A 13,820-nucleotide genomic window follows, 5' to 3' on the forward strand; every position below is an offset into this window, starting at 1 on the left:
CTGGGGCATCGGCCAGGTGACCGGGGACTGGGACACAGCAGGAGCCGAGGACTCAGCAGGGAGACCCCAGGCTATCAACAACACAGACTGAGGGTATAAAAGCACAGGGATTCCTTTGTTCATGGTCCTTCCCCAGAGGCACGAGCTCAAGCTGGTTTTGTGTTACTGGGCCACAATTAAAATTGCTTTAGGGATCCAGGTGTCTGAGATTCTGCTATGGGGAAACCCAGGGCTGAGCTGTAAGGAAACCCTGTCTGACTGTGTGAGTGTGGAGTGTGCAGGGAGCCAAGGGGGACACCCATGGGGTCACTGGAGCCACCCACTGTAAAGGGGCTTCGGTCCCAGCTCACGTGGTGGGACTGTGACTGCCAGAGTGGCTCCTGGATGGTCAGACAGGAAAGTTTCCCTAACATTAGTCTCCATTACCATTTTCTCATTCATGACCTAAATGAGGATTGGTATGGAAGCCACTTTGTGTAAAAATTCCATTGCAGAATGAGCCAGCATAAGCTCTGTCCATTTTTCTTCCCAGTGGAGGAAATAAACATTTACTTTAGTATATATTTGTTAGTGACTAAAGGATTATGCTGCAGTGGCAAAAGCTCCAAGGGAATTTTATTTCTCTGTGCACTTAATCTCTAATTTTTTCTCCCTGTCATGGTCACCTGTGCTTTGTTGGCTTGTCAGCAAAGTTAGGATTTTTTTGACTCTTCTTGGCTACATAGAATCATTGACTGGTTTGGGTTGTAAGGTGCCTTAAAGATCATCTCATTCCAACCCCCCTGGCAGGGATGCTGTTCACTAGATCAGGTTGCACAGGGCCCCATCCAACCTGGCCCTGAATGCTTCCAGGAATAGGGCATCCACAACCCTTATGGGCAACCTGTTCCAGTGCTTCTCCACCTTTGAGTAAAGAATTTTTTTCTAAGAGAAACTTGCCCTCTTTGATTGTAAAACCATTACCCCTTGTCCTGCCTGTATAAAAAGGCCCTCTCCCCACCTTTTAGGTACTGAAAGGCTGGTATAATGTCTCTCCAAAGCCTCTTCTCCATGCTGAACAACCCCAGCTCTCAGCCTTTGTAGGAGAGGTGCTTCAGCCCTCTGGTCATCTTTGTGGCCCTCCTCTGGACCCACTCTTAGCAGGTCCATGTCTTGTTGAGGATCCCAGACCTGGACACAGCTCTCCAGGTGGGGTCTCACAAAAGTGGAGTAGAGGGGCAGAATCATCTCCCTCTCCCTGCTGGCCGCACTCCTGCATTTGCCTTTCTGGGCTGCAAATCCACACTGTTGGCTTGTGGCCATCCTCTCATCCCAGAACCTTCAAATCCTTCTACTTGCTTCAGCTCTTTCTACATCTGAGTTTCTGGGGTTCATTGACGTTTATGCAGGGGTTTTTTTATTGTGAGTAATGAAAACCTAGCAGTGACTCAAAAATCCAGGAGATGAAAAGTTAAGCAAAATTATAACAAGTTTTCTTTTTCTATTCTAGTTCTGAGCTGCAAAGTCTGTGTCTATAAAAGGTTACTTTGATTTCTGAATGCTAACTTTAGGTGTATTGGATTTGGGGCATAACTTAATGTTCCTCTCCTTATAATAGCAATTATAATTAATTTTAGTCTTGAAATGTCTAATTAATAGTAGCAATAAAATGGGATCAATCTTACTGATGAATTGTCATTAATATGCCTGAAACTTTGACATCTACTTGTTCTAGTCATATTAGAGCAGACAGAGTAATATGTAACTTAATGTTCTTAATTTAGGTGGAAGAAGGAAGCAAAAATGTTCGATTGGGCTCAATAATTGGTCTGCTGGTAGAGGAAGGACAGGACTGGAAACAGGTTGAAATGCCAGCTGATGCTGGTGATCCATCTTCTGTGGCTCCACCGGCACCTGCAGGTGCCTCACCTCCTGCAGGTCCTGCAGTTTCAGCCCCTCCTAAACTGCAACATCAGCCTGGGAAATTGCAGTAAGTTTCCATGTTTGTTATGAAATGGAACTCTTTCGTAGATCAGTAGAACTGAACCAAGCACAGTCTTCTGTCCTTTTTTATCTAGTAGTACGCTGTTAGTTTAAGAATGATTAAGTATGAATGAGGTGATAAACCTTGCAGGCCTAGAATATGTCTTTGCTCTAAAGCCCAGTAAGTCAATTCAAACAACATAATTGTATTAATTATTGTTTTATTAATTTAATTAAACATGCTTTTATTCGGTCATGCAATTGATTTATGAAGTTGTGCTGATATAGGATGGACACCAGTGCTTATGCATCAGACGCTAAGTGTACCTATGACTTGTTTTCTATTTGTTTGAGGAGAAAAAATAAACAAAGAAATGGCACATTCCAAAACCCTTCCAAGCTGTTGCATTTTTGATATTAGAAAAAAATTATTCAAATATTTTCATAACAGTGGAATGTGAAAAACTTAAAACAGTAGGTTTATGTGCTCTTTGTTAGTTCGGTTTGGATCCGTTGGTATTCTAAGCATTGCAAACACCTTGGATGGGGAGTCAGGCCCAGTGTTAGTCAGGTAGCAATAATCCATAAATCAGTGCTTCATATCCCAGGATATATCCTGTTTGGAGGATATATCTTACTTGTGTTGTGGGGCTTTTTTTTCCCCCAACCTCGTTACCTTTTCTCTCTGGCTTGCTGTGTTCTAAATGCTGCCAGCATTTAGGCTTTTCTCGTGCAAGTGGAAGACAACTAACTGAAGTCATTGCCCAGGCATTACCTGTAGTAGGAGGATGATCCACAAAGGGATCCTTGAAAGGGTTATGTTTTTCCTTTTAGTACCAAAGATAATCAGAAGTGCTTTTTCACTGCAACTGTTGGAGATGTATCAGCATGTTTAGAACCAAATGATCATTTATGATATGGGGTTTTTTTGGCAAGGGCTTAATGGACCATTCTTAAAATTCAATGAGGTGCAAATGTAGTCTCCTTTAGGAAATAATAAGTAGGAGATTTTGTGGAAAGACTTGAAACCAAGTATTTATTCTTTTCTGAGTGTGTTGTTGCTTTGTATCTAAGAATTCTAAAACATTTTCTCTAGATGTTGGCTTTTCTCCTAATTTCAAAAGGCAAATCGTGTTAAGATGCACTGGGTACTCTGTACCAATGTACTCTGCTTTGTAGTTCACCAGAGAGAAATGTAGTTTCTCATGGTGTACATTAAGGAAATAAGTTAATCTTAGTATTTAAAAAATGTATTTTTTCCCCTCATTTCTTCAGGGTTCGCTTAAGCCCTGCAGCTCGCAACATTCTGGAGACACATGGACTAGATCCAAGCAATGTTACACCTACTGGGCCTCGAGGAATCTTCACTAAAGAGTATGTAGATAATTTGGTAAACTTACAACTTCTGATATTAGAGCAATCTCCATTAGTTTGAAGTTTATTTATTAAAAAATCTGTGTCTTTGTTCCATTTTTTGCTATGGATGGGCTTAGTTAAATTTGAAAAACCTGTTGAAAAGATAGGGAGAATGGGTTAGGAAATATTTGAAGAAGCCCTTAATTAGTAAAAAACCAAAAAATATATTTGCATTTTTTAAGTCCCATCTTAGCTGTGTGGTACTGCTGTCACATTTCCTGCAGCTCAGCCTAATGGTGGCTATTGCCTCCTAAGCATCACTGTTAGCTGCCGCTATGGATCTCAAGAATTGTACTACCCAAGATGCATGCAGAGCCATAATAGAATACCAGTGGCCTGTTTTCTTCAACCCCTTTTCTTTAGGGAGTTCAGATCTTTTGCTTTTTTTGCTGCAGTTCTGTTCTGAAATCTGTCAGGATTTCATTTTTTCCCATTTTTATTAGGCTGGGGGAAGCAATGAAGTGTAATCATAAGAAATTCCAGAATTCTGTTTTTCTCCCACGTTTCCTTTTTTTCCTCTCTATGATTTAAAGGATATTTGTTTACAAAGCTGTGGTTTGTTATGATCAGGCTTCTAGCAGTTTATTATACCTTTTAAGTATTCCAGTGTAATGATTGGGACTCCAGCCTTTGAGTGAGGAGGTTGTGTGCAAAAACGTGGTAGTGCATTTAGCCTTGAAATGATGCATGTATGTTGTTGGAGGTGAGAATGTTGGCAGAAAAAAATATTTGTGTTCTCAGTAAAATTATTCCTTTTGACAAATACCATCATTCACTCACACAGACTTTCCTGGCTGCTGTTAGTTTAGTTCCATTCAAAGACAACCAGGATCAGGTCAGTGTAACTTGGAACTGGAGCCAGAAAAGCAGCAGACAGTTTTTCAAAGCTTTTTTTTTTTTTCTTATGATCTTTGGCAGAGTTGAAATGTAATAAGGAATTGAATAGATAGACTATCCTATGTAACAGCAAATCATCAGAGAGAGTTCTTTGTTAATTATGTAAGTGTAATGGTAATTTATGGTGTGGAACGAGGCTATGGCAGGTGGAAACCCTCTGGGACTTTGAGCTAATGAATTAACTTTTCCTAGTTGTCATGGAGATCTAGCAAAGATTTTTCTGTAGTTATGAGAATTATCTAGCAAAATAATTTCTTTTAAAAACTGCTTTTTTCATACAAAAGATTTGACTTTGAAATGTCAATTTAAGATGAAGAATGTCTGGGGTTTTCTAACCATTCTTTTGAAATGGAGCTAATCTTTCAGATGCCTACAGACTCTGCTATTATATTCAGTTTGAAATGAAATGTGCAGATTTTTATAGAGAGCTGCTGCAGATATTCAGGGAAATATTTCCTTTGCTGCACTCACCAGATTACGAGAAACGAAGATAGTGAGTTGTGTAAGCAAGCAAGATTCTTTCCCCCAACTTTCAATCTTTAAATTCAATTCACTGTAAAACTTGTAACAGCAGCTGGAACTTCCACTCTACTGGTGTTCTCTGTCATGATCGACTCCCTTAGTAGGCCAATATTTTATTTATCTGCATACTTTTATTTATTTATATTGCTCATATGGGTCTGTTCAGTGTTGAATTACTGTTGTCTTTTTCCTGCCTGTTTTGTTATTGTTGATTTTGTGTGTGATTTTTTTTTTTAATCGAGTTGCAGAGTTTTTTTGTTATTTCTAAGTAGTATCTTCTTATATCACTTAATATCACTTCCATCAAAAACGTCCTAGAGAATTGGTGTGCCAGTACAAAGTGACTCACAAATTCTGTCAAAGATTGTACCATTTTTCTACTCATCAGCTCAGATGCTGTTTGGGAGGGCTATATTAAAATTGATTGTTTCAGCTACTACTGCCCTTTCCCATTCTATTTAATAGTGATCTAGGGATTTATAAATGGAGCCATGAAAAGGCTGGTTACTGAGAACTGTGTTTTTCTGAGGCATGTTCCTCCCAGCTGTTGTTAAGTTAGTGTGTCTTGGAATCTCTGAGCTGCTCAGGCATTTTGGACTTGCAGAGAAAGGCCAGCACACGCATGCAGTGCTGTTTTTCTGGAGATTAAATTCATGTATTGTATTCATGTAAATGCATGTATTGAGTACGGACTGAGCGTGGGATCTCTGCTGTGTGCAGTTTGTCAGCTGCCATGTGGGAGGAATGGGTTCCTTCTATAATGTTGCTAGTGCAATAGGTCTGATACCTGGAAGTTTCTGATGTGCTCTGAAGTTCTATTGTGTTCTGAATCTCTGCTAACCATTTTCCTTTTTCCAGGAAATCGTCTCTGAATTGAGTAAACAGGTGTAAACGTGTGAAAGGGGAATATGAAACCTGTGAAAGGGGTTGGGTACAGTAAAGAGCAGTAACTGCCACCACAGGAAGCTTGTGTCAATCCATGCATCTCTGTTGGCACCGTTGGATCCTCAGTGATTCTTAGGTGTCTGTGTAACTAACTTGCTCATATCAGGAAAAGTATGTTTTGAACACAAAGTGCTCAGTTTGCTTTCACCATTCTTTGGATTTTGGCTAACATGAAGTGAAATGACTACACACTTCTGTAGTAGTGGTAAGCTGAAGTGTAACAGAGTTGCCAGAATCTCTATATTCCTAACAACAGTTTGGTATGGCATATTTTTGTTTATTAAATGTTTACCAAACTCTCATACCTTTTCTGCGAAGCAGGCTGCTCTTTCATGTTACCTCCTATCTTTCTCTGGTACTGTCTTGTGTTGATAGAAATTTATAGAGTTGTTGGAAAGATGTGACCAACCCTTCTTTTTCCAGTTCTAATAAAGCATCTATTTACCTGACTTGTACTTAAACCTGTTTTATTTTATCTGCTTTGATTCCTCTTCTAACTCTACTCATATTCAGGCTTTCAGTGTTGCAACTATGAGAGTCATAACACTGCTGTACCTGTTTTTCTTAATCAGTTAAATTATGTGGAATTAGTGGGGGGAAGCTCTATTCATATGTATGTATAACATGCATCTAAATTTTCATTTGTATGTATGTGTCTTTTGTACAATACAAATGAGTTTCAGAAAGTTTTGAGCAAATCTTTTAATCTAAAAATAAGCTCAATTTTGGCAATACGTTTTTCAGTTAACACTCTAAAAAACACCAAAACCAGATGGTCTCTCTAATGACTGCCAAGTGAAAACCCTCAACTAATTTTTGGTACCTTCTAATATGTTAACAAAAAACTTGTATTATGTCATGCAGTTACTTTTTGTGTCTCAAATTGTCATGGTAGGGAATGATTTTCATTCTATGAAATCTATTTTTTTTCCCCTGATATAGTAGGTGTGTTAAATACTAAACACTTAATTTTAAAACAAATTTTGGCTAGCATGTTAATTTGGGAAAACAAGTAACAACTTTTAATTAGGAAAAATTTTATCTTGAGCTCATTTACTTGTTTGTTTTCAATATTTTGTTGAACTATGTGTTGAAGGTAAGAATAAATTGAAGCAAGTCAGCAATGGGAAAAGGCATTATGTAGAGCTTTTCAATTTTCAGTTCTTTGAAAATTGAAAATTTTTTAATTTTCTCACTCAGTGCTGGAGTGCTACTTTTTAGGAAGAACTAAGAATGCATAATGTTCTGAGATTTTGTTCCTCCTATAAAAATTTAATAACTCTTGGCTGCCACTCAAGAGTAGTCTCTCAAACAGTAATCTACTGAAATTAGATAGCTTTGTTTAGTATTTATGAATTGTGTTTCAAAACCGTGGTAGGGTTGTAAGTAGTCTGATTTTTAATTTATTTTAATTTCCTCTGCCAATTTGTGTAATTAAACTTTTGTGTACATGCTGTGTCTTCATGAAATGATAGAGATTTATCTAGGGTATATGATAGAGGCTTTTGTTAGCAGATCTGGAGCATAAAGAGAGACCTACAGGAAATGTACAACTGTCTTGCCTTGCAGCTGGCAGTGGTGGTGGAAATGCAGTTATTTCTGTTCAGCCTTGTAGGTGCTGTTCTTTAGCTTGTTGCTTTATGAATGCAGTGCACCTAGAGCACTCTATCATGGCTTAGAGATGGGAGTCTCTCATGTCTGTCATGCTGTGCCCAGAACAGGAAGATTTTGTGGTGGTAGCTGTATCAGTATAAAATCCTAGGAGAATGCTTCAGCTTTGTTTCTCTAATGTGGTGTTAGGAAGTATGGGCCTGTATAACATTAGTGCCCAACTCTCCAAATTTATGTTGGAAAGGTACAGAGAAATGAGTTATAAATCTATTACTCAGTTTTCACTTAGCACTAAGTAATTACATTAAATTCAGTTTATTTCAAATAGATGAAACAGCTTTTATTTGAGGCTTTATAGCCTGAATAAATATACTCTTTTATTCAGAAGAATTGTTAATGCAAATCAAAAATCGCTTTGCACACTCACAAGTAATGATGATGATTGTTACGCTTCTCTAACACAAATGCTTTCTGTTACTGCATATTCAGGCCCTTTTATTCATGGAAATTAATGAGAATTTACTAAAAAGATACCACAAAGGCAACACAAAATTAATATCGTTTAATAATAATTACCTTCTTAATATTTGGTTTGACAACAGAAATTTAAATGTACAGAAGTGGCTAATTAAATAGAATAAGTGATGGAATAATAATGCTTAGGGAATTGTTAAATAGTTTCTTTGTTGTCAATATTTCACTCTGTTTAATCACCAGGGATGCTCTCAAACTTCTGCAACAGAAGCAGAAAGGTAAACCCAGTGAATTGAAACCTGTGGTTTCTCCACCTCCTGCTGCGGTGCCTTCTCCTTCACTAGCAACAGCCGTGACTTCTCCATATCCAAGGCCAGCAATTCCAGCAGTTTCCACTCCAGGACAACCTGCTGCCCTGGTAACACTCTGCTAAGATTTCAGCATTGCTACAGCTGAATAGTGCAATAGCTACTTCAGTAGCTCTGAGATTTCTAGATCTGGAGAGAGGAAGGAAACTAAGGCCACCTAGATGTCAAGCTCAGTGATGTGCAGTTTTTAGTGTGTTTCAGTGATTCTAAGGCAATGTAATTAAAACTGAAATCCTCGAAATTATGGTCTGCATACTATTTTGTGTAGCTTGCAAATTGAAGCGATGAAAAAATTTATATTGCAGGCCTTGGAGAAACTGGAATGATGATTTATTTTTACTGTACTTGATTTGTTTGCTTTCCTGCAAGTGTAAGTGTCCATTAATGAGTTGTCAAGAAGTGAGGAAGGAAAAGGCTTCTTGGTGGTTGCCTTGGAGAGTAATTTTGCAAACTCTAGAACCTAAATAAGTTTCTATGTTAAATTGAAGTGTTAGAATACCAGAAATTATTTTTTTAAAGAATAAATGCCCTTGCTGAAATGTACATTAGTAGAAGTTGAAAAGCTTTCGTGAAAAACATTTTCTGGCTCTAGATCTAAATTTGATGTATCTTTTTAGGCTGAAGTTTGCAATGTAGCTACAATTCATAATATTCAGAAAATGCTGTCTTTTTTTTTTTTTTTTGCACTGTACAAAGAACTAAAGAACACACAAGCTCAGACCCAGATCCATTACAGAATAAAATGTTTCTACAATTGCACCAGAACATACATATTGCAATTTACTGTGTATTGAGTACTATTGAGTATGTGAATCCTTGTATGTTCAAGGGATATGTGCTAAAGATTAGGTATGCAAAATAATGTTTTACAGAACCATTTATTTTGCTTGCTTTCTGTAGTCACTAATATTTTGAGAGATTTCTGGCAAGTTGACCTCCTTCTAGGAGAAAGTTGGCCAGTGAAACATTATTCGATATATGTGGAAGGAGGGAGAAGAATAACAGAAAAGATGCAGTAAAACCTGTCTTAATGAACTACTCAGGGAACTGAAAAAGCAGTAGCTTACTGAGGAAATGCTCTGTTACAATTTAAATGGAACAAAGCATGATCTGAGCAATATGCCAAATCAGGAAGATGGAATAATGCTTATAGACTCTGGCTGAAAATTAATGCCTCAATATTTGGATTTTTTTTTTAAACAGGGTTAATTCTATACTGCAAAATGGAATTATTCTGTAAAACCTGTTGTGTTGATCCCAGTTTACAGGAATAGACTAGAACACTCAATGGTCTTAGTCATATTAATTTCAGTAGTTGGAATGTATCACTTTTGGATACCTAGGGGATAGCTGAAGTGGGCAGGAGTCACTGATGATAATGCATAAATGCTGGAGTACTGTTTCAGCAAAGGGGAGGTTTGTTTGCTCTCCTGATATTTAATATGCAGCATCTGATTTCTTTCAGGGCACATTCACAGAAATCCCAGCTAGCAACATCCGAAGAGTTATTGCCAAGAGATTAACAGAGTCTAAAACTACCATACCTCATGCATATGCTGCTGCTGACTGTGCCATTGATGCTGTTTTGAAATTGAGGAAAGAATTGGCCAAAGGTTAGTAGTGCGATTTACTTGAAGGTGTGGTAATACTAATGTGGTTATAGTAATACATAATTTGTCTTGTTTACATAAACTTCCCCAGGAGGTATCGATTTTGTATAGGCAGACCACTATGCAGTCAAATAATTTTTTTTCAGTATTCTGTATGTTGGACTCAAGCTGTAGTTCCTGGCAATTATTGAATTGGACAGCTTGTCAGGATACAGGAAGACAGAGGCATTACTTTGCCAACTAATTTTCCACAATGTTCAGGCTGCATAAGCAAGTAGTGACGCTCTGTTTGGTGATGGAGACACGCAGGCATGCACCTCATAGACCAGTACTAAGTCTGTGACTTGGGTAAAAAATCTGAGGGCCTGTTATTTTATAAAGGGAAGAAACAGCAGGCTGGTTTTTCTCCTACTACACTCTGTTTTTTTAAAGACCAAAGATTAGTTCTAAAGACTGAAGACATTCATGGGAGAATATAGCTGTCTGCACAAGAGAAAAGGGCATAAACAATTTCACTTGGATTCTTCTTAGTGTTGTTCTATTAGTCCTTTTTTCTGGTACCATTTGCGTAGTTTGTTCTCAGTAGTTCAGCTTTGAGACGTTTCTCATCACCTCATTATCACAAGAATGAAAAATGAGTAACTGTAGGTCTAAGACACTTCAAGTTTTGATCTAAAGCTTCACAATTGCTGTCATGGTTTGAAAGCATGTAGGTTCAAATGGTAGCTTTCCAAAGCCATGTGAGCTCTGCATTCAGAATAACGTAGCAGGATAGTGTTAATTTACATTTTTGTTGCTGTACCGACTGAGAAACTGAGGCCAACTGTTCTGTTCTAGTGACTAGCCCGTGCTTGTTTATCTGTTTGTGTGGTCTAAAATGAAATTTGACCGGTATATTCAGATTTTCAAGATGAAGATACAGGAACTGCTTCTCCTTCCACTGGAGTTTTGAGTGACTAATTTTTAATGCAACAGTATCCAGGTCATTTTTCTACCTGTTTTTTTTTCCTAATGGTATTTTATTCACAAGTTAATGTCAAAGACATTTTATGATACTGATATTTTCTTTAAACAGCAGCAGTTCATAAGGAATGAACCAAAAAAGGATCTTAGGAATACTCACTTGAAATTTTTCACACCTCTCCTGCTGTTGTTGATTCTTAATGAATATTTCCTTTAAATGTAGAGGTGGAAATGCCATATGTCTTTGCATGAAATTGAATTGCAGAGATTGTCCTGGTAGATGTTTATGTTTTCTCTGATGGAAATTATGGTGTTTTCTACTACTATAAACTTCAGTGACGCAGGGCAAAATATCAGACATGGATTATTTAACTGTATTCCTGCTCTACTACTGGACAGTGACATTTTTGCCAAGGGTTAGGAATGTAGTATGTCAATAGAAACCAGTGTATATTTGATGACCAAGATACAGGTTTTTCTGATGTGAAATTCTGTCAGTGCAGCATAGTAATTGCAAATTCCATAATGTTCTGTTGGAATGCTGTCTCTCTTCTTATACATAGATTACTAATCATGGCAAATGTTGCAGGCCAGTTATGTGGTAAGTGGATACTTGGTTTGCTCCTCTAAATTTGTGATGACTTAAGAATGTTTCACTTGATACAATTTTCTATAAATAATTTTCCCTTGCAAAAGTATTTGTAAAGATATGTGTGTTATATGCCGTAAACCAGATTTGAAAATTGAGCAGTTTTGCTGCTTGATCAGTTTTGCTAACAGCAGTGATCGTGGTGGAAGGGTAATGTAGTTTTTTTTTTTTAATTGCAAAAATTGTAAGTTTAACACTATGTAAATATCATGCATTTCAGGGTAATCTTATGGCATAATCTGCATTGTATCTATTGCCCCTGCTTCTGCTGCCACTCCTGATTTTAGTTATCAGTTTCAGTCTCCTGAAACTCTCCTGAGTGTCTCTGCATGACATTTTTCTTGATGGATATGCCTTTTGTCCCAAGGGGGAAAAAAGTAGTTTTCTTGCTTTTATTATTGGAGTTTGAAGATGAGTGACTTTCTGGCAATGCTTCAAAGGAGTAAATCTGCTGAATCACTGGAATCTTGTCATCACACAAATGCTGATAAATCATATGAACAATGACTGTTGTCCTTTTTTTAAATTTTTCTGTTTCTTTTTGCAGATGACATTAAAGTATCTGTAAATGATTTTATTATCAAGGCAACAGCAGTTACTCTGAAGGTAAGCAAATAATTGACTTTAAAAATATATTTTAATAGTAAACTGCCAAGGAGACAAGAAAAGTATTTTGTGAGCCTATGTGGAGATACAAATGTGATCATAGTAAAGCTGGTAATTCTGTATTGCTTATTGCCAGGTTTTTTAGGTTTCCAGGTAAAATTCTCTTCACTGTCTATGCTGTGAACTGTAAAAATGAGAACTTCTTAGTGAAGATCCACCTACTGCAGTTAACATCTGCAAATCGCAGTAGTTACTTTGTCAGCAGACTAAAGTAATTGTCAAGATCATTCATCTAATATTAGTTGCATCTTATTTCTCTTAGTTATAAACAAACATTTATCTTTATACCAACCTTGTTATTACCTCAGATGTATTCTGATGGCACATTCAGTGATACCTGCATTGAAGTAAAAATTCTTCTGGCAACCAGTCTTTGCTCATTGCTAGGAATTCTCGTTGCCTGGATTACCTCACAGTAATATAAAAACGTTGGAAAGGATGTGAGAGCTGTTTTTCTCATTTGTGAGGATAATTTTAACTATTTAAAAGTTGAGAGAGGAAGTTATGTTTAAGGTACCGGACTATTGCTATTCCTATGGATGTATGGAATTGAGAGAACACTGGACTGGAAAACATTTAAATGATTTCTAGCTGAACATGTACTAAATATTAATGTATAATTTTAAGAGGTATAGTTTAATGTATAATTGCAATTTGGACAGAAAATAGACAGGATTCTAGACAGTTTCATAAGGAAGTGCCTGAGAGAAATGTGAGGCCTTATTTAGACTGGAAAAAACTCTGCAAGTTAATACTAAAAACATTAGTTTTTAGTTAGTACATGTACATGTTAGTACATGTTAGACATGTACATAACAAGAAGCTTCTTCTGGTGGCCTAAAGAAACTTTTGTGAGGAAATGGTGACCCCCAAAATTTACCATGAACTGCTGTGAGTGTTGGATAACAGATCTCTGCACCAGAGAGCCGGTGAAAGGAACAGGAGACAGAGAGCAAGAGGTTTTGTGTTCTGTCTTCTGAGGGGTTGTTAGTTTTTGAGATGATAATAATGTTGTGTTGATACTGAAGTAATCAATAAAATTCTCTATCCTATTGCTTTGTTAGAAATCTATGCTGGCATTTGTTTGACTTTTAAAATAATACATTAAAAAAAATCAAAACAACAGATTTAACTCAGTATATCAGGAAACAAGTTCATGATCAAGCTCACATCTCAGCATTCTGTCAGCATTTCAGAAAAGACATGAGCAACTGCTTTAAAAAAATAAAACCCACTTCCACTTGCACCTTCCACCCCTGAAATTGGGTGGTGTGAATACATCCTCAAGTTTAAATTCAATGCAGTTTCACTGACTCTTTTCTGGGCACTCTTCAAAGAGTGTTTCATTACTATTTTATTTCTGAACAATGAAAATGTGTTCTTTTAGCTTTAGTGAGCTGACTGCAGCTGGTTTGGAAGTTTATAATTGTTTGGCACACACCTCAAGAAACTGCTTGTATCAGTTCTTAAACATGCTAAATTTCTCCTTCACTTAGGATATCACAAGTCCAGCTATGGGTTCTGTGTTTCAGCTTGGTCTTGGCCATTTGACAGCCAGAATTTTGTGAATGGCTAGTGGGCTCACTAGATAATAGCCCAGTAGAGCAATTCTTTCTTTCTGGAACAAGGAGGGAGAAGGATGGAGGAAGGAACGAAAACTTCCAGGATTATTCTCAAGTGGTTGGGCTTTGTAACAACAGCTCCTATAGCAGCTGTCCTTTAAAAATGAATCTTTAA

General features: G+C 37.3%; 1 protein-coding gene across 1 annotated transcript in view; it reads left to right on the forward strand.

Moving 5' to 3' along the window:
* PDHX (pyruvate dehydrogenase complex component X) overlaps positions 1-13,820 on the forward strand; it is a 34,176-nt gene that overhangs the window by 12,323 nt on the left and 8,033 nt on the right. The window contains exons 4-8 of the mRNA XM_017742222.1: positions 1,764-1,969; positions 3,238-3,336; positions 8,071-8,245; positions 9,661-9,808; positions 11,965-12,023. Of these exons, the coding sequence (XP_017597711.1) occupies positions 1,764-1,969; positions 3,238-3,336; positions 8,071-8,245; positions 9,661-9,808; positions 11,965-12,023 (687 nt within the window). The remainder of the gene's footprint in view (positions 1-1,763; positions 1,970-3,237; positions 3,337-8,070; positions 8,246-9,660; positions 9,809-11,964; positions 12,024-13,820) is intronic.

Source organism: Corvus brachyrhynchos, unplaced genomic scaffold (genome assembly GCF_000691975.1).
Source record: "Corvus brachyrhynchos isolate BGI_N302 unplaced genomic scaffold, ASM69197v1 scaffold115, whole genome shotgun sequence".
Classification (NCBI taxonomy): domain Eukaryota; kingdom Metazoa; phylum Chordata; class Aves; order Passeriformes; family Corvidae; genus Corvus; species Corvus brachyrhynchos.